This window comes from Bombyx mandarina, chromosome 12 (genome assembly GCF_030267445.1).
Source record: "Bombyx mandarina strain Sakado chromosome 12, ASM3026744v2".
Lineage (NCBI taxonomy): Eukaryota > Metazoa > Arthropoda > Insecta > Lepidoptera > Bombycidae > Bombyx > Bombyx mandarina.
In genome coordinates, this window is record NC_143219.1 from 33,893 (window position 1) to 55,030 (window position 21,138).

The window sequence follows — 21,138 nt, forward strand, 5'->3', positions numbered from 1 at the left end:
TAGCGATGCACCGGTGTTCGAATCCCGCAGGCGGGTACCAATTTTTCTAATGAAATACGTACTCAACAAATGTTCATGATTGACTTCCACGGTGAAGGAATAACATCGTGTAATAAAAATCAAACCCGCAAAATTATAATTTGCGTAATCACTGGTGGTAGGACCTCTTGGGAGTCCGCACGGGTAGGTACCACCACCCCGCCTATTTCCGCCGTGAAGCAGGAATGCGTTTCGGTTCGAAGGGTGGGGTAACCGTTGTAACTATACTAAGACCTTAGAACTTATATCTCGAGGTGGGTGGCGCATTCACGTTGTAGATGTCTATAGGCTCCAGTAACCACTTAAGACCAGGTGGGCTATCGTCCATCCATCTAAGCAATAAAAAAAATGATATATATACGCGCGCTTGACGACGGTACGGGGCGGAAGGCGCGGGGCAGGACTGCGAGGCACGTTTTGTGACGGCGGCCAGAGATGCGGGGGAGAATATTCGCCACGTGAGGCCCTATAGGCCACGAATTCGGGCGCGACGACGGATATTTTTCCCGGAGGAATCCGATGAACACTTTCTCGTCCATTTTCGCCAGGAGGGTGCGTCCTCGGGGCTTACACGCACTCGCCGGAAGACGAGTCCCCTGGATGGGGTTTGAGCCCCCCTGCGCTGTAAAAACAGCAGTGATGCGGGGGAGGAGTGCGTATGCCGTGAAACAGCAATCAGCAGGAATTTGGGAAAGGACCCGCTCGGGCTGTATTTGCTACAGCGGGTGGATACCGAGCGGGGGTCTAGTCTTGAAAAAGACTGGCCGAAGCCGGGAAAGGTGAAGGAAATTGCTAAGCGGTGATATGCACTCGACGGCGCGGGCGTTGCGAGCGGGAATCAACGTCAGTGGTTGATCACGTAGCTGATGGGCATAAATTATTTTTGACAACGAACTATTAAACGAATAACTAAAGAAAAATATGGCGAGACTGGCACAGAAGAAAATAAATTTTATGTTTATTTAATTAATAATAACTTAACTATATTCACTTTCATTCCAATATTCATGGTGCAAATATATTAAGTAAGCATTTATATTTTTGTTTTATGAAACTTTTTAATCAGTTGCTAAAATTATTCGAAGTCGTCGTGGCCTAAAGGATAAGACGTCCGGTGCATTTGTATCGAGCGGTGCACCGGTGTTCGAATCCCGCAGGCGGGTACCAATTTTTCTAATGAAATACGTACTCAACAAATGTTCACGATTGACTTCCACGGTGAAGGAATAACATCGTGCAATAAAAATCAAATCCGCAAAATTATAATTTGCGTAATTACTGGTGGTAGGACCTCTTGTGAGTCCGCACGGGTAGGTACCACCGCCCCGCCTATGTCTGCCGTGAAGCAGTAATGCATTTCGGTTTGAAGGGTGGGGCAGCCGTTGTGACTATACTGAGAACTTAGAACTGTATCTCAAGGTGTGTGGCGCATTTACGTTGTAGATGTCTATGGGCTCCAGTGACCACTTAACACCAGGTGGGCTGTGAGCTCGTCCACACATCTAAACAATAAAAAACAAAATTATAGATTTCATAAAAAAAAATTGAAATTGACACTTCACATCACTATTGTAATAATATTTCAAAACGGCCATCAGAGCGTGCCGATAGTGTAGTTGACGCGGACGAGTATTGTATTTATTATGAGACTGAGATTTTTTTAACATTTTTGAAAGTACCTCTGCTCACTAGTAAAACATGTAACCTTTTATTATTCTACCAGAATCTTCAATCTCCAACTGATCCCTACAACGTTCCAGTAAATCACAATTTGTCATCGTGGGCTCACCTACTATCGGTAGGTACTTGTATCAGTTTAACGTCACATCTCACTTGCGTATCTAATCTTGTTACATTGTGTGTGTGTGTCACCCAGCGATCCGTTAGTCTAATCTAAGCTATCAAACAAAAGAGTTTTAAAAATAAAATAATTGCTCGTTTGATAATACAACTTTTAGAACTGTATTTGTCAATGTGTATTTGTGTTCGCCTTCTTAGTTATAGAATATTATGTTAACGTGAGATCGTACCAGCAAGCGCGAGAGTGGACATGAAATGCTGGATGAAACAGTAGTTCCAGAGAGCGAGTCTGACGTGATGGTGCGGAGAGCGAGGAGACCTGGCAGTACAATCGAGCTGTCATTCTTCATGACAACGCTGGGTTTGTCGCTTACCGGTAATTACCTACGACCTAACTTCATATATATTATTATATCTTAATCTGAGGTCTCCAGCAAACAGAGGTTAAATATTAGTGGTCCTCAGGCGACTAGTGGGTGGGTTCACATTTTCATGAAACATAGCTTAGAACTCGACCTCGGACTCATACTAGACGGCGGATCGCAAAATTTACAATGTGGCCTCGGGTATATTATTCAGATATTACCTTGACCTCACCTGTAGTATCTACCTCTCCGAATCCTGACTCTTCAACTAAAAACGTGAGAGTCGATAAAAGGAAAAGAGTTTTTTCGACCTTTATCTATTGCACAATTAATGTGGATTTAATGTTAGGGTCCTAAATAGCCACCTTGATGCCGTACCATCACTATCTTTTTATGGGGGACGATGTTCCAATCGATGTACAGTATCGGTATCATTTGAAAGGTAAAGCCAAATTGCTAAAATGTTGGGAGCCCTCAACACAGTGAGTGAAGCGGTATTTAACGCCTGGAAACGCAAAGACTTGGGTTTTAGAAAGTACAACAAAAGACTTTGAATATTGTTAACTTTTTATATGACATTAAATATGAATTGTGTACATTTTAGGTGTCGCGATAAGCAACTTAATATTATACAGAACGTGTGTCCACGTGTTGCGGCACGGCCGGGCCGAGTGCTCGTCGTTCCTGGCGGTGGACAAGACTAACGACACGCAGTACTTAGAGAAGGAGGTGCAGAGGTACGCGATCTTCGTGAACAGTACAAAGAGCGTGCTCGAGTCCCTGGCACCGGCCGTACTGAGTCTCTTCCTGGGCTCGTGGTCCGACCGACACGGAAGGAAGCCGCTCATTGTGTGGCCTCTTTTTGGTAATTTTTTTTTTTTAGATTTGCGGCTTATCTTTTAAATACTAAGTTTATTTATTATAAAAAAAGAACGCAATATTCCTAACCTAAAAGTACATGTTATTATCCGCAACATGCTTCGTCAGATTACAGAAATAAACACCTCGTAAAATATCTCATACGGCACTAGCATAAATCAAAAAGAACGAGCGTGCTGTTCGAACGAATGGTACACACCTCCCGTCTCTGTTTTACTCTTCAAGCCTCGTTGGTTCCCACCAATTACGTATTGTAAGCCCACGCGCAGAAAGAACCACCGTTCCACACTTATATAAATTCTCTTAAATAAAAACTCCTCATTAATATAAATTATTAATAATTTTGATTTGAGTCGCATGTGGGTCAAATCTATTTTTATAGCTTAGATCGGTGTATGAGCACAAGGCCCATCTGGGCTTAAATGGTTACTAGAACCGTAAATGTAAACCGTAAAACATCAACAACGCAAATGCCACCACACACCCTGGGACATGAGTTCTAAGTCTAAGTTTAATAGCACAACGGCTGCTCCAACCTTCATAAACACCTTCAGAGATAGGCAGGTGTTGGTAACTAGTGTGGAATAATTACAGTTCATGAGCTAATTGTGGAAGTCATGCGTGAACACGTGCTAGCTATGCTTTTCTATTAAACGAATGTCCGGCAGGATTTGAATACTGGCCCAGTCGTATCGCTTCGTACAAGTTACAGCACCTTGGTGACGTATGGCGCGGGGTATGTGATACCGTCTGGGCGGCTCGAAGTATTGAGTCGCCCGAGGGCCGCGCGGCCGGTCGTGTCGCAGTCATTCCGTTGGGTAATATTATTAAGATTGGTTAGTGAGATCAAAAATGCCACATACCGCCCACGACCCTACACCTGCAGTGACGAATCAATCAACCACTCAATCACTTTATAAAAAGGTCTACATTATGTTAAATTGGATCCTAAGAAAATAAAGTGCAAGCGTCAGAACCTGAATATTTTTTCAAAATTGCTGTAATGTTCCAGGGATCGCAACTACTTCAATGTTGGTACTGATATATAGTATGGTTGATGTGGGACCCTGGTGGTTCATTCTGACGTCCGTACCATACTCGCTGGCTGGCGGAGTGGCCACCCTGTCCACGGGGTCTTACTCCTACATGAGTGACGTCACGAGCACTGAGAAACGAACCGCAAGGTACACTTTTATTGATAGTTGTGGACTATACCCCACATATACACTTTCACACAACTGATAGACATACGTCACACAATAACATTTGTTTCCGATACAAATGTCAGCCGCGTCGATGCGCATCATCCGCCTTCTGCCGCCCTTGTCGAGATATGGCCTAGAGCATGGCCACCATGGCAAGAGCAACTCGCTCACACAGTGAAGGTTTTCCCACCTTCACATGTGCGAGGCCACTTGCTCTGCGACGCAATAACGACAGTCACTTCTTTAGTGGTACACTCATCCAGTCTGTCACTTTGACCTCCGCCATTTTGACGGACGCGTCTATTCGTACCACTTCCGGGTCTGGTAGTATTTTGCGATGCCGGGCTGTCACTCTGTCAACGGCCGTGCCTGTGTCGGCACCGGGACATTCTAACAGCCAGCCCCTGTAGGTCAGCCGATCTTTCTGTCTTTGTTTTCAGCGGGCGAAGCCGCACGCCGAAAGGCGCCGCGAACGCCGCACCAATATTTGCGAGACTTCAAGACCCACATACCCCGCGCGCCTTCTAGGCGTGGAAGTCCTAACCTTAACCTAAACCTAAGCCCTTGCAACGAAAGAGATCGGACGATACCTCTGGGAATGTCGCCCAGAGGCTCCCTTGGTCGGCTATCCACGGATGCGCCCGGTAGGAGCTCCGCCTTTATCGTGGGCCATAACCACTTTTTTTACACATAACTTTTTTTTTTTTATTCGGGCCGGTGGCCGTACCTCCTACGAGGTCCCTCCCCGCGCCTAGGGGGCGCGCGGGGTATGTGAGACTCAACGATCTGCAGGTGTAGAGATAGATCGCGGGCCCAAGGATTTTAGAGCCCACCCACTAAACGACTCCTCTGCACTCTTACACCCGACGTCCGATCTCCGTCCGGGTCAGTGTGCTTAGTGCGAGTTTTGTAACGTTCTCACTAGCGAGCCAGTTTGCTCAAATTTGTATGCAATTGGAACAGCGCACCTAGCGGCAAACGTACTCGGTGTTATTTTGTGAGTGCGAGTTCATATTAACGTTGTGATCTCGTAACCGAGTAATTTTACCGAAATGAGTACTACGAATGACATTTGTGCGAGTGCGTGTTACAAATTAGTGGATTTTAACGTTTCGATCGAGTATTTCTTTAGTAGTTTTATTTTTCCAACTAGAGAGGCAAAAATATCATGCCATAGAGCCTAATCTTTTTTTTATGAAAAATGATAATATGGAGTGAAATGGATTTGATTAATTTGAAGCATTAATCAATTGGCATGGAATGAAATGAAATGAGATCAGATAATATGGGATAAAATATAATCTCTGCAAAATGCTGATTATAATATACTGAGATTTTTTCAGTGGACCTTTTCGAAGACTTCGAGAAGCTACGTCCAGCGGTTTTGTTTAATTTTTTAAAATTTTCGCACTTTCACAGATACTAAACAGTTAATAAACCCACGTTACTTTGTTATTGCACAGATGGGTGGACGAGCTCACGGCCCACCTAATCTTAAGTGGTTACCGGAGCCCATAGACATCTACAACGCAAATGCCGCCTCCCACCTTGAGATATTAGTTCTAAGGTCTCAGTATAGTTACAACGGTTGTCCCACCCTTCAAACCGAAACGCATTACTGCTTCACGGCAAAAATAAGCAGGGTGGTGATACCTACCCGTGCGGACTCACAAGACGTCCTACCACCAGTAATTACAAAAATTAATTTTGCGGGTTTGATTTTTATTACATGATGCTATTCCTTTACAGTGAAAGTCAATCGTAAACATTTGATAAGTACGTATTTCATTAGAAAAATTGATACCCGCCGGCGGGATTAGAACACCGGTGCATTGCAAGATACGAATACACCGGACGCCTTAACCTTTAGGCCAGGACGGTCTCAAAATTACACTTATACACGAAGAAATATTAAATACGCATTAACTAAGAAACATTAAATAGACAAAATAAAACAATTCACACAATTTAGCTCCTCGCGGTCCCTCCAAAATGTCTTTTCATCTTTTTTTCCTAGTTGTTCAATTGTAAATGAATAAATCAAAATCAAATCGAGTTTACGTTCTATACGGTGAAAAATGAAGAATTGTGAGTGTGAGTTGAGATATGCTACTCGCTTCGCAGGGCGTTTATTCGCCGAGAGCAGCAATAATATTATTTCTCGTATATTGGTAGCACGTGATGTTTTGGCATTAGACCGTCTAAATGAAATACAACGCATTTTAACAGCATTTTAATGGAACCAACTACTTTCAAAATTATTCGGGTAATGTCACGTGTTCAATACTATTTTGTACCTTTAGAATTAAAGTGGCTCAACCCAAAATTCTTAGTTTCTGGTAAACTTCAATATTGTAATACAATAATTGTATTTTTTTAGTTTTTCGGTTTAAACACTTTAAGGCATGCCATTTTATTTGAAAAAGACAGAAAGAGTACTTTGTCCTTTTCTAGACTAAAAGAGACTGTTTAATTTTATAAGCTGATAGAATAATATAGAAAAGAATAATAGGATACCCTCTAATCGTCACATTGGAAAAAGGTATGGCTTTATCATTTTATCATTTAAATTATTTTTTATTGCACTTATAAAACTAATTTAATTTACAATATGTAACTACATATATCTATAACTAATCCGTACTTGTCAAATTCCTCATAAATTGTCAATATTCTTAATAAAATTCCTATTAATAATATACAAGTGCAAATGTTGAGCTGCTTGCCAGAAATGATATAATAGTGTTTTGTTTTTTTGTTGTTTCCTTGTAGGCTGCCTGTAATAATCTAAATCTGTGTGAAAGGCAATAAATGATTTTATTATTATCTACTAATGGTAGTCCAGTGGTCGAAATTTGACCATAATTTATTTAAATTTTAAGTTTGAACATTATTATAGTTCTATTGTCACCTTTCTATTATCATCATTTCTATAATAATCATTGCTCTATGTCGCCAAGGCTACATTATAGAAAAATAATATTAAAGACAAAAAATATTAATCTATTCTCAATTTGACCACAGATTGATAAATCAATAAACAAAAAAAGTATAAATGCATGTGTGTGTGTGTGTCAAATACATGGTAATGTGTGTAAGGTTTTTTTATTCATTTAGTTTATTTTTTTATTGTTTATGCACAATTAAAAAAAAAAATTAGCAATCTGCACTACTTCTCTATATTCTCTATGAGTGTGGGAAATTTCATACTTCTCCGTCCGCGCAATTTTCGTAAAAAGGGGTACAACATTTTTGCTGCACGTATTACCTACTTAAAATGTAGGTTCTTAATAATAATACATAAGTGTTTTGAAATATAAAACTAATCTTAAATTTTTTAGTTATACCACTTCCATTCTAAGGGTGCAATTTCGTAAACAAACTTTGCCGTAATGGCGTAACCTTTAAAATACACGAAAACTGCCCAGCATAAACATATTTTTTTAGTAACTTTAATAGAGTATTAGAATTAGAAGTTTATTATAGAATTTATTTAATTGTAATTACATATTTAGACATACTTAACATAATTAATCTTGGAATAGGTAATTATTTCAGCCTTTTGTAATTAAAGAAATTATGTTTTACATAGGTTTAATCTTTTACCCGTTGAACGTTTATAAAATGATTGTATTTACGGTAATAGTGTTGATGATCTTCATTAGGTGGCCCAAATATACTAAAATTATTACGAGCATCCATCCTTATTTATAAATGTGTAAAGAAGCAAAATTATTATTACATTGTTCAAATTTCTATATAATTTATAAATATAAATCTGTACGTATGTACCTGTAAATATGTATATTGCGCGCGTGTGTGTGTGTGTGTGTGTGTGCGCGTGTGTATGTGCGTGTGTGTATATATTTCTATAATAGATAGATACACAGTGTGCAATTCATTTCGAAATTATTCTTGCCCATCTAATTGTTGTCTGGAAGAGATCACTCGTAGCGATAAGACCAAGAAAAAATATTTCACAATATTTATTCATTTTGTGTACAATAAAGAATACTCTTTCACTGGTGGTAGGACCTCTTGGGAGTCCACACGGGTAGGTACCACCACCCCGCCTATTTCCGCCGTGAAGCAATAATGCGTTTCGGTTCGAAGGGTGGGGTAGCCGTTGTAACTATACTGAGACCTTAGAACTTATATCTCGAGGTGGGTGGCGCATTTACGTTGTAGATGTCTATGGGCTCCAGTAACCACTTAACGGGCTGTGAGCTCGTCCATCCATCTAAGCAATAAAAAAAAAAACAACTCTATCTCGCTCTCTCTCTCTCATCAAACAACTCTTTAAAAAAAAGCAATGATTTAATAAGAATTAAATGAAAAAGCAAAGAATTAATATGTATTTACAACTAGTTAGACGTCTATAAAATTTTCTAACCGAAAAAATATATGTGTATAAACCATTAGAATAGATAAAACCTTAAAAAACAACATTATTATTAAAAACGAAAGAAAAAATCTTGATATTGTATTGGTTTCACGGCAAAATTTTTAGTGACTACTTAACTTGCTTGAAAGTGAAGAAATACTCTCAAAATCCATTAATTTGTAACTCGCACTCGCACATACAATAATCGAGAGGCTCACTTCGGTAAAGCTATTCGATACATGAGACAGCAACATAAACAAACCTTCTCTCTCCCACAAAATGAGATTCATAAGCTTACCACTAGGTGGCACTGATACAAACTCACACAAATTAAACATAACATTAACATCGACTGAGTAATTAAAAAAACTCGCACTAAGCACAGGTACATTACCCATTACCCGACTAATTATAAATATCGTTAGAAAGCTTGGCATTTCAATTAAACGCCTTAAAAAAACTTGCGTGCTACCAATATAAAAGAAAAAATTATTGCTTCTAAAGATGAATAAACGTCCTGCAAATCGAGTAACTCGCACTCAGAGCTCCGCACGTTTCACCGTGAAGAGCGTACACTCGATGCGAGTCATTCGATTCGATTTTTGAAACTCGCACTAAGCCTACAGAACCCGATCAGAGTAGGGTGTTCCCGCGGTCAACACTACAGACACGTGGCGCCACCCCGAGGGCGCCCGACCGACGGGTCGTCGAGGCGATGGTCGACGACCAACGACGTTGGTCTCCGCGGTACGGCGGCGCCACCACGCCGCCCAGGCGGTGCCGCTGGTGTTCCGGGATACCCCGCTGGGCCAGAACCAGCCTGCCGGGTCGGAACGCGATACACCGCCGACCGGGTTGCTCTTCAACAGTATGTTCGGCGACGACAGCGACGACGAAAATGCGGACCGCATCGCAGTCCGCAGCCGCCGACGCGCCGTCCCGTCCTCCTGGGCTTAGTGCGAGTTTCAAAAATCGAATCGAATGACTCGCATCGAGTGTACGCTCTTCACGGTGAAACGTGCGGAGCTCTGAGTGCGAGTTACTCGATTTGCAGGACGTTTATTCATCTTGAGAAGCAATAATTTTTTCTTTTATATTGGTAACACGCAAGGTTTTTTTTAAGGCGTTTAATTGAAATGCCAAGCTTTCTAACGATATTTATAATTAGTCGGGTAATGGGTAATGTACCTGTGCTTAGTGCGAGTTTTTTTAATTACTCAGTCGATGTTAATGTTATGTTTAATTTGTGTGAGTTTGTATCAGTGCCACCTAGTGGTAAGCTTTTGAATCTCATTTTGTGGGAGAGAGAAGGTTTGTTTATGTTGCTGTCTCATGTATCGAATAGCTTTACCGAAGTGAGGCTCTCGATTATTGTATGTGCGAGTGCGAGTTGCAAATTAATGGATTTTGAGAGTATTTCTTCACTTTCAAGCAAGTTAAGTAGTCACTAAAAATTTTGCCGTGAAACCAATACAATATCAAGATTTTTTCTTTCGTTTTTAATAATAATGTTGTTTTTTAAGGTTTTATCATCTATTCTAATGGTTTATACACATATATTTTTTCGGTTAGAAAATTTTATAGACGTCTAGCTAGTTGTAAATACATATTAATTCTTTGCTTTTTCATTTAATTCTTATTAAATCATTGCTTTTTTTTAAAGAGTTGTTTGATGAGAGAGAGAGAGCGAGATAGAGTTGTTTTTTTTTATTGCTTAGATGGATGGACGAGCTCACAGCCCATCTGATGTTAAGTGGTTACTGGAGCCCATAGACATCTACAACGTAAATGCGCCACCCACCTCGAGATATAAGTTCTAAGGTCTCAGTATAGTTACAACGGCTACCCCACCCTTCGAACCGAAACGCATTATTGCTTCACGGCGGAAATAGGCGGGGTGGTGGTACCTACCCGTGTGGACTCCCAAGAGGTCCTACCACCAGTGAAAGAGTATTCTTTATTGTACACAAAATGAATAAATATTGTGAAACATTTTTTCTTGGTCTTATCGCTAAGAGTGATCTCTTCCAGACAACCATTAGATGGGCAAGAATAATTTCGAAATGAATTGCACACTGTGTATCTATCTATTATAGAAATATATACACACACGCACATACACACGCGCACACACACACACACACACACACACGCGCGCAATATACATATTTACAGGTACATACGTACAGATTTATATTTATAAATTATATAGAAATTTGAACAATGTAATAATAATTTTGCTTCTTTACACATTTATAAATAAGGATGGATGCTCGTAATAATTTTAGTATATTTGAGCCACCTAATGAAGATCATCAACACTATTACCGTAAATACAATCATTTTATAAACGTTCAACGGGTAAAAGATTAAACCTATGTAAAACATAATTTCTTTAATTAAAAAAAGCTGCAATAATTACCTATTCCAAGATTAATTATGTTAAGTATGTCTAAATATGTAATTACAATTAAATAAATTCTATAATAAACTTCTAATTCTAATACTTCTATTAAAGTTACTAAAAAAATATGTTTATGCTGGGCAGTTTTCGTGTATTTTAAAGGTTACGCCATTACGGCAAAGTTTGTTTACGAAATTGCACCCTTAGAATGGAAGTGGTATAACTAAAAAATTTAAGATTCGTTTTATATTTCAAAACACTTATGTATTATTATTAAGAACCTACATTTTAAGTAGGTAATACGTGCAGCAAAAATGTTGGACTCCTTTTTACGAAAATTGCGCGGACGGAGAAGTACGAAATTTCCCACACTCATAGAGAATATAGAGAAGTAGTGCAGATTGCTAATTTTTTTTTTAATAGTGCATAAACAATAAAAAAATAAACTAAATGAATAAAAAAACCTTACACACATTACCATGTATTTGACACACACACACACACATGCATTTATACTTTTTTTGTTTATTGATTTATCAATCTGTGGTCAAATTGAGAATAGATTAATATTTTTTGTCTTTAATATTATTTTTCTATAATGTAGCCTTGGCGACATAGAGCAATGATTATTATAGAAATGATGATAATAGAAAGGTGACAATAGAACTATAATAATGTTCAAACTTCAAATTTAAATAAATTATGGTCAAATTTCGACCACTGGACTACCATTAGTAGATAATAATAAAATCATATATTGCCTTTCACACAGATTTAGATTTTTACAGGCAGCCTACAAGGAAACAACAAAAAAACAAAGCACTATTATATCATTTCTGGCAAGCAGCTCAACATTTGCACTTGTATATTATTAATAGGAATTTTATTAAGAATATTGACAATTTATGAGGAATTTGACAAGTACGGATTAGTTATAGATATATGTAGTTACATATTGTAAATTAAATTAGTTTTATAAGTGCAATAAAAAATAATTTAAATGATAAAATGATAAAGCCATACCTTTTTCCAATGTGACGATTAGAGGGTATCCTATTATTCTTTTCTATATTATTCTATCAGCTTATAAAATTAAACAGTCTCTTTTAGTCTAGAAAAGGACAAAGTACTCTTTCTGTCTTTTTCAAATAAAATGGCATGCCTTAAAGTGTTTAAACCGAAAAACTAAAAAAATACAATTATTGTATTACAATATTGAAGTTTACCAGAAACTAAGAATTTTGGGTTGAGCCACTTTAATTCTAAAGGTACAAAATAGTATTGAACACGTGACATTACCCGAATAATTTTGAAAGTGGTTGGTTCTCATTAAAATGCTGTTAAAATGCGTTGTATTTCATTTAGACGGTCTAATGCCAAAACATCACGTGCTACCAATATACGTGAAATAATATTATTGCTGCTCTCGGTGAATAAACGCCCTGCGAAGCGAGTAGCATATCTCAACTCACACTCACAATTCTTCATTTTTCACCGTATAGAACGTAAACTCGATTTGATTTTGATTTATTCATTTACAATTGAACAACTAGGAAAAAAAGGTGAAAAGACATTTTGGAGGGACCGCGAGGAGCTAAATTGTGTGAATTGTTTTATTTTGTCTATTTAATGTTTCTTAGTTAATGCGTATTTAATATTTCTTCGTGTATAAGTGTAATTTTGAGACCGTCCTGGCTTAAAGGTTAAGGCGTCCGGTGTATTCGTATCTTGCAATGCACCGGTGTTCTAATCCCGCCGGCGGGTATAAATTTTTCTAATGAAATACGTACTTATCAAATGTTTACGATTGACTTTCACTGTAAAGGAATAGCATCATGTAATAAAAATCAAACCCGCAAAATTAATTTTTGTAATTACTGGTGGTAGGACGTCTTGTGAGTCCGCACGGGTAGGTATCACCACCCTGCCTATTTTTGCCGTGAAGCAGTAATGCGTTTCGGTTTGAAGGGTGGGACAACCGTTGTAACTATACTGAGACCTTAGAACTAATATCTCAAGGTGGGAGGCGGCATTTGCGTTGTAGATGTCTATGGGCTCCGGTAACCACTTAAGATTAGGTGGGCCGGGAGCTCGTCCACCCATCTGTGCAATAACAAAGTAACGTGGGTTTATTAACTGTTTAGTATCTGTGAAAGTGCGAAAATTTAAAAAAATTAAACAAAACCGCTGGACGTAGCTTCTCGAAGTCTTCGAAAAGGTCCACTGAAAAAAATCTCAGTATATAATCAGCATTTTGCAGAGATTATATTTTATCCCATATTATCTGATCTCATTTCATTTCATTCCATGCCAATTGATTAATGCTTCAAATTAATCAAATCCATTTCACTCCATATTATCATTTTTCATAAAAAAAAGATTAGGCTCTATGGCATGATATTTTTGCCTCTCTAGTTGGAAAAATAAAACTACTAAAGAAATACTCGATCGAAACGTTAAAATCCACTAATTTGTAACACGCACTCGCACAAATGTCATTCGTAGTACTCATTTCGGTAAAATTACTCGGTTACGAGATCACAACGTTAATATGAACTCGCACTCACAAAATAACACCGAGTACGTTTGCCGCTAGGGGCGCTGTTCCAATTGCATACAAATTTGAGCAAACTGGCTCGCTAGTGAGAACGTTACAAAACTCGCACTAAGCACATGGTGCCAGCGCGCTAGAGTGACGGTAGCGTGCGGCGCAGCTTCAACCCCTTTAGGTCGCCCCGTGACCATCACTGGGAGGAGACTGCCTGCTCATAGGGGCCGGAGCTGGACAAACGCCCTCCTCCAACCCCCGGCTCGACGGCGGCGGCACGGCGCCGAAAGGGGAGGAAGAGCTCTCATTCTCCCGTTCCGCCGCCTCCTTCTGTGGGATGGTGGACTCGTAGAAGTCGAGCATCGCCTGCCAGGACTCGTCGGTGCCGAGCATCGCAGCCACGACGGTCGGAAGCGACAAGTCCGGTCCTATTTTTGCAACGAGGACGCGGCGCTGCTCCCCGAAATCGGGGCAGTATGCGAGCGTGTGCTCCGCCGTGTCCTCGTTGCAGCCACTGCAGTGGTGGCACTTCGGCGTCGGCTCCCTCCGGGCGACGAGGTGCAGGTAGCGACCGAAACAGCCGTGTCCCGTGAGCACCTGCGTCGCTCGGAAGGTGAGACGTCCTCGGTCGCGATTCACCCAGACCGAGAGGACCGGGCGGATCGCCTCGACGGTTCGTCGCCCGTAGGTGGGGTCCACCAGGCGGCGAGACCACGCCTCGAGTACGGCACGCCGAGATTGAAGCTTCCGCGCTCGAACTTCCGCCGCGCCGGGACGCGGTTCCCCCCTGGAGCGGAGATCGCATCGCCACGCGTAATCCGCAGCGAGCGCTTCCGCTTCCAGGTCCCAGGGAGGTGTCCCGGTGCCATAACCAACACCTAGTCTATCTTCTAAACATAGGTACACTACACTATATACATACAGACGATTTAGATACTAAGCTGGATCAAATTTCAATTTTGTTTTATTTCATTCAACTACATACATGTCAAAATTTTTAATTTTGTAATTAATTATAATAAGATCTGCAGAATGAAACGCGCGTGTCGTCGCCGGGCCACCGGGGCCGCCTGCCACGCGACGGCAAGTGAACCACCACAAAGTAGAGTGGCCGTGCGTGAGCTACGACATGACACTGACACGGATACACTTTACGGATAACACTTTGACACTGACAAAGACAAACCCCTACTTGCCACCTTGCCATCAAAGATTATTATTGGAGCGTTTTGAAGTTTTCGTAATATTTTAATTTTGGTGTAGAATGTTCACGGTTCAGCTCGCAGCGTCAGGCGGCGTGGTGGCGGGCTCGCTGCTCAGCGCGCCGGTGCTGCGCGCGGTGGGCGCCGTGTACCTGCTGCTGGCCGGGGCCTCCGTCGCGGCCTTTACTTATGCCTTCACGAATGTGTTCTTGAATGAATCGTTAACAGGAGTCGTTCAGGTTAGTATGGCAGCGAATGATTTTTTTTACGAGTCGCGTGGAATCAAGTGGTTACCAGAGCCCAAATACATCACTACCTGAATGCCACCACCCATTTGAGACATGATGTCTATATTTCAATTGTGCAATGTACTAGAACAGGGGTCGGCAACGCATCGCCCGCGGGTGATTTTTAATGCGCCTTCGCTGAACTAATGTAAAGCTGATAGCTTTACATTAGTTCAGCTTTTTTATTACTTTAGCTTTACATTAGTTACTTTACATTAGTACATTAGTTCAGTTAGCTGATAGCCCGAGCGATTTACATACTCTTGTCAAACGACGATATACAGCAAGTAGTCAATTGAGTTTAGGATTGTGCATAGATTAGCACTTTGCTAGCCTTGAGCGTATCTAATAACACGCACGTATTTTTTGTTAGTGTGTGATCGTATTTCGACTAGACCACGCGTAGACGGGGCATTTAAAACAGCCAAGTGATCCGAAATAATTGTTTTCTTTCAATACCGAACAAAGCTTAATGACTCACATCTATATATTAATACGTGAATCAAAAACTTTGTATCCCTTTTTACGAAAATTGCGCGGACGGAGGAGTATGAAATTTCCCACAATTATAGAGAATATAGAGATGAAGTGCACAAAGCTAATATCTTTTTTAAATAAAGCATAAAAGATACATTAAATCAATAAAGAAAACATCACACACACTACATACCATGTATTTGACGCACACACGCATACTATTTATTGTCAAACTTTTGTTCTTGACATCTGTTGTCAAATTGAGAATAGATTAAATATTGTTTGTCTTTGTTAATATTTTTATAGTGTAGTCTTGGCGAAATTTGTGATAATAGAAGTGTAAAATACAATCATAATAGTGTACAAACTTACAATTCCAATTAATTATAGTCGAATTTCGACTACTGCGGGACCTCTAGTTTAGATAATTGTTTAAGGACCGGGTACTCTAAATATATCCCCAATTATGAGAAATTATCTGAAAATATGGACACCCAAGTTTCACACTGAATTATAATACCTATGTATCATTATGTATGACACCAACAAAATAAAGTTATAAAAAATCCGTTTTTTTAATGCCTATTGATACTGGTGGTAGGGCCTCTTGGGAGTCCGCACGGGTAGGTACCACAACCCCGCCTATTTCCGCCGTGAAGCAGTAATGCATTTCGGTTCGAAGGGTGGGGTAGCCGTTGTAACTATACTGAGACCTTAGAACTTATATCTCGAGGTGGGTGGCGCATTTACGTTGTAGATGTCTATGGGCTCCAGTAACCACTTAACACCAGGTGGGCTGTGAGCTCGTCCATCCACCTAAGCAATAAAAAAAAATATGTAAAATATGCACCCTCTGTGATTTTCAAATTTAGTACTGCGCCCTTAAGGACAAATAGGTTGCCGACCCCTGTATTAGACTGTCCCATTGGTTTGTAACCAGAACACATTACTGCTTCATGACAAAAATGGACAGGGTGGTGGCGCCTGCCCATGTGGGCTCACAAGACCCCGTACCACCAGTAATTCCACGATGTGATTCCTCGTCGTCATCGTGGGATTTAAACACCGGCATAGCCGTATCACTCACCACGAGCATTCTGCAGATCGATTCCGGGCTCCTTAACTGTTACCACAACAGTAATACGGTATAAAATATTAAAGTAGATACTGTACAACATTTCCAGGGCAGCATGACCTCGATAATGGACCTGCAGCTGGTGACAGACATGAGCAGGGAGTGCTTCAGACGCCGCCCGAACAACGGCAGGGCTCAGGTGCTCGTCGTCGCAGCCGCCTCGAGCCTCTCCGCCTTCGTTACGTTTGGGATCATGAATTTGGAATACTTGTATACCAGAGAGAAACTGCACTGGACCCTCAGCGAGTTTACCGTGTACTCGGCTGTAAACACTCTATTGAGTTTCTTTGGAGGGCTCATAGGAATGTCGGTACTTCAGGGACTGTTCAAGATCAGCGACTTGCCGCTGGCAGCTGTTGCATTCGTCTCTGCTGCGGAATATGTTGCGAAAACTTTAGCAGTTGATTCATGGCATATGTATTTGGGTATGTAGAATATATTCCGTTCATGAAATGAGTAAATTTCCGTAAAGTAAAGGTCTCAGGTTCCGCGCTATAAATAGAAGCTCTCAGCGGCTCTTTGATTTAAAGCGACTTCGTCAGATGCACACAGAGCGCAAAACTCGGCGCATAGAGCGTTCGGAATGTTGTATTGTAACGTTAGGTCGGTACGATACCTAAAATGTATTTATTCAAAAGAACTTTATTTGTCTAGGTGCTAGTTTAGCCATTTTCAAAGGTTTGTCAGCGTCGTTGCTCCGATCTTTCGTGAGTAAGGTCCTCCCTGCCGATGTTGTGACAAAGTTCCTTGCGTTGATGTCCGCCGTGGAGAGCCTGTGCCCGCTGCTGGCGCCCCTGGTCTACAGCACCCTGTACGGAGCCACCGTGTCCACCGCGCCAGCCTCCGTCTACGTGCTCAGCACGGGAATTATTGTTTTTTGCATTGTATTAATAGGGTATGTTTTTTTGAATTGCTCTATATCATTTAATTGTTGATATTACAATTATTGGCTTTGTGACATGACATTAGCGGACTTAACTAAAGCTATGTTCTTTAATAGATTTTATAAGAAAACAATTACATAATATCTACATAATAAATGTAGTAAAATATAGAAAGTTTCCTTGTTTATATTTTGCCATTATTCAAAATCATTGTTCATATTTTATTTCAGAGTAGTTTTGTATTTCCGAAGACACGCTACGACACCTTATGAAGTACTACAACCAGAGCCCTTCTGACCCTGTCGGTCGGACGTCGCACCATTGCAACAGCCCTATTCATTATAATACATATTATGTGCATATTATGTATATTACTATCTGTTCGATAAGTAGATCTGTAAGATCCGTTTGATTATTACTTTCGCATTGTTGAACTTTAATTAAATTCATACAAAAAAGGCAACTTTAATTCACTGGGGAGTTTCTTTCTACGGAGCACGTAGAGGTCACAGTCTGATGTATGCTTTGCTCAAGGGTACTTTTTTGTATTGCTCAGATGGATGGACGATCTCACGGCCCATCTGCTGTTAATTGGTTACCGGAGCCCATAGTCATTTTCAACGTAAATGCCGCCACCCAGTTCGAGACATAAGTTCTAAGGTCTCTGTTTTACAGTACCTAGTCAGGTCATAAATTCTGTCACATGTTTAATGTAAAATAATTGAAACAAGTTTATTCATTATGTAATGTATGTGCTGTTTAATCACGATAACGCACCCGCGCACAGATCGGCAGTTGCGATGGCTGCCATTCAGCAAGCTGGCTTCGCATTGATTGAGCAACCCCTTGTATTCACCAGATCTGACGCCTAGCGAATTTCATCTCTTCCCCAAATTGAAAGATTATTTAAGGGGAGACAGGTAGGAAGACGATAACGAGGTATAACGGATGCCGTGGAGAGCTTTTGCAGGACCAAGACAAAACTTTTTTTTTGAAAGGGATCGAAACCTTGGAAAAGCGCTGGACTCGCTGTGTAGAGAGGAGACTCGGAGACTATGTAGAAAAATAAATTATTAAGTTATCAATAGTCATTATATTCTATCTCATTCTCACAAAATTTGGATCCCCCCCTAGTAGAGTCTTGTTACGTTCGATCAGTAGTACTATTATTGATCGAAGCTTGTTACACTCTTCTGGAATCAACCTATTTTTACGAACACGACTTTAGTCATGAAAGTATTAGGATTGTTTTATTTAAATTATTGTACTATATCTATACCTAGTCAGGTCATAAATTCTGTCACATGTTTAATGTAAAATAATTGAAACAAGTTTATTCATTATGTAACCATTCATATACCAAAATGAACTTAACAAAACATAGATTCTTATGACACTAAAGTTTATTCAAAATGACCTCCGTGATTTTGAATACAGGCCTTCAATCTGCGCGGCCAGTCGTCTATCGCAGCACGAACGAGGTCCATGTCAATATCGGCGGCTGCCTTAATCAAGGATGTCTTGAGTGACTCCAAATTGGGATGAGGCTTTGAGCACGCCTTTTCCTCCAAGTGTTGCCATATCTTGTAATCTAACGGATTCAAATCTGGACTGGAGGAGGGCCAGTCTTCGTGCCGGATGAAGTCGATTTCACGCGCCGCCAGCCAGTCTTGTGTGCTCTTCGCTCTATGAGCTGGCGCCGAATCTTGTTGGAATACCCAGTGCCTGTTATTGAACATGGTATGAGAAACAGGTTCCACAAGGTTCGTCAGGACTGTATTTTGATACATAACTGTATTCGTTTTTACACCTTTCTCACAAAAATGTACCTCTGTTAAGCCCCAATAAGAAACCCCCAACCATACCATGAGCGAGGATGGAAAATGACCTCATTGGACACGCGGAATACGGTTGCTCGCTTCTTTACTACTGTGTGCGTACACCTTATCATTTTGTTTGTTGTAGCTCTCTTCTACGGTAAAAATTTTTTCATCCGAAAAAAGAATTTCTCGATATTTTTTTCTCGCGTACCGCTTCAACAAAGCGCGGCATCTCTTCAGTCTCAGGTCCATTAGACGAGCATTCAAACGATGTCCTGTTTTTCTTCGATATACCCGAAGCCCTAAGTCTTTATTTAACACCCTTTTCACCGTGGTTCTGCTTAACCCCATCTGAAGGGCCAACAGTTTCTGCTTACGTTTGGGATTTCTTTGAATTCGCGCCTTCACAGCTTTTATCACTGCTGGAGTCCTAACAGACCGAGGGCGACCACTTCTTGACCTGTCATCTACACTAAAGTCTTCATTGTATCGTTTGATGGTACGATAAACGAATCTTTTGGTTATATTCAAATTTTTCAGTATGTTAAAAATTTGAATTGGCGCGTAACCGCAACGATGCAACGCAATAACTGCAACACGGTCTTCTTTAAGCGTCCACTCCATATTTAAAAATGAGTAAAATTCTAAAAGTATACATTTTATTTTCATGAACAATTCGAAATTCGAATTCAATAAACTTTTTTGTGGCCAGCATTCTAAAAGAAAAGTTTTTACTGTGTGACAATACTTATGACCTGACTAGTTATAACAGCTGTCCCAGCCTTCAAACTGAAACGCTTTACTGCTTCATGGCAGAAAAAGGAAGGGTGTTGGTACCTACCTGTGCGGACTCACAAGAAGTCTTACCACCAGTAATGATGCAAGTTATAGTTTATGTGGGTTTGATTTTTATTACACGATATTATTCCTCCACCGTAGAAGTCAATCGTAAACATTTGCTAAGTACGTATTTCATTAGAAAAATGAGTATCTGTTTGTGGGATACGAGTGCACGTTTTATCATTTAGGCCATAATGAAAAGAGTACATTGAAATATAGCAAATATACCACCAACTGCGGTTATAGGGTTACAGCTGTTACAAGGATTGTTCGAATCCCCTGTGAAGCGCGTCGACTGCACGCTTCAAATACGCCGTGTGCTATGGATCTAATAGCGTTCTTATCTCTTAGATGTCATATTGCCGAAAATAGTAAATTAAATATCCCGCCAGCTGTGTCCCACTCTATACTCATTTCCCATCGAGCACCGTTCAGTCGGAAATATTCGAGGCCGCGGCCGTGGCTCCCAGCGCGCCGCGTCCACACGCTCCTGGTAGAATACGACGGTGGCGTGCTGAGGTGAAACAATCTTACATGACAACGCTCAGTGTGACTGTTAATCGAAAGAGACAACTATCTCATCATTCGTAACTTTACTTCCTAGTTACTGTCTTCAGTGATGATGGCATTGCGACTCAGTTCAGGGCAGCGATCATGTAGTCCGGCTTAAAGCATAGACAGAACAGAGTCACCACCTCCCCCACTTCCCCCTCTGTATTAGCTGATAACCCAGCGGGCTATTCCAGCTACGCCCGGACGGGCATACCTTAGGTGTATCGGCGGGCTGCCGTCCGTGGGCTCCCGTAAAAAAACAACATGCATGTTGGTTCATGGACCTGTGGGTAGTAAATAAAATCAACAAAAAGAAG

At 40.7% G+C, this 21,138-nt stretch overlaps 1 protein-coding gene across 1 annotated transcript; it reads left to right on the forward strand.

The window, feature by feature from the left end:
- Window positions 1-1,906: 1,906 nt before the first annotated feature.
- Window positions 1,907-18,082, forward strand: LOC114251797 (putative peptidoglycan muropeptide transporter SLC46). The gene is made up of 7 exons (XM_028186188.2): window positions 1,907-2,215; window positions 2,809-3,069; window positions 4,096-4,267; window positions 14,888-15,065; window positions 16,775-17,150; window positions 17,380-17,620; window positions 17,840-18,082. Exons 1-7 carry the CDS (start codon window positions 2,095-2,097, stop codon window positions 17,904-17,906), a joined length of 1,416 nt encoding a protein of 471 aa, XP_028041989.2. The 5' UTR covers window positions 1,907-2,094; the 3' UTR covers window positions 17,907-18,082.
- The last annotated feature ends 3,056 nt before the right edge of the window (window positions 18,083-21,138 follow it).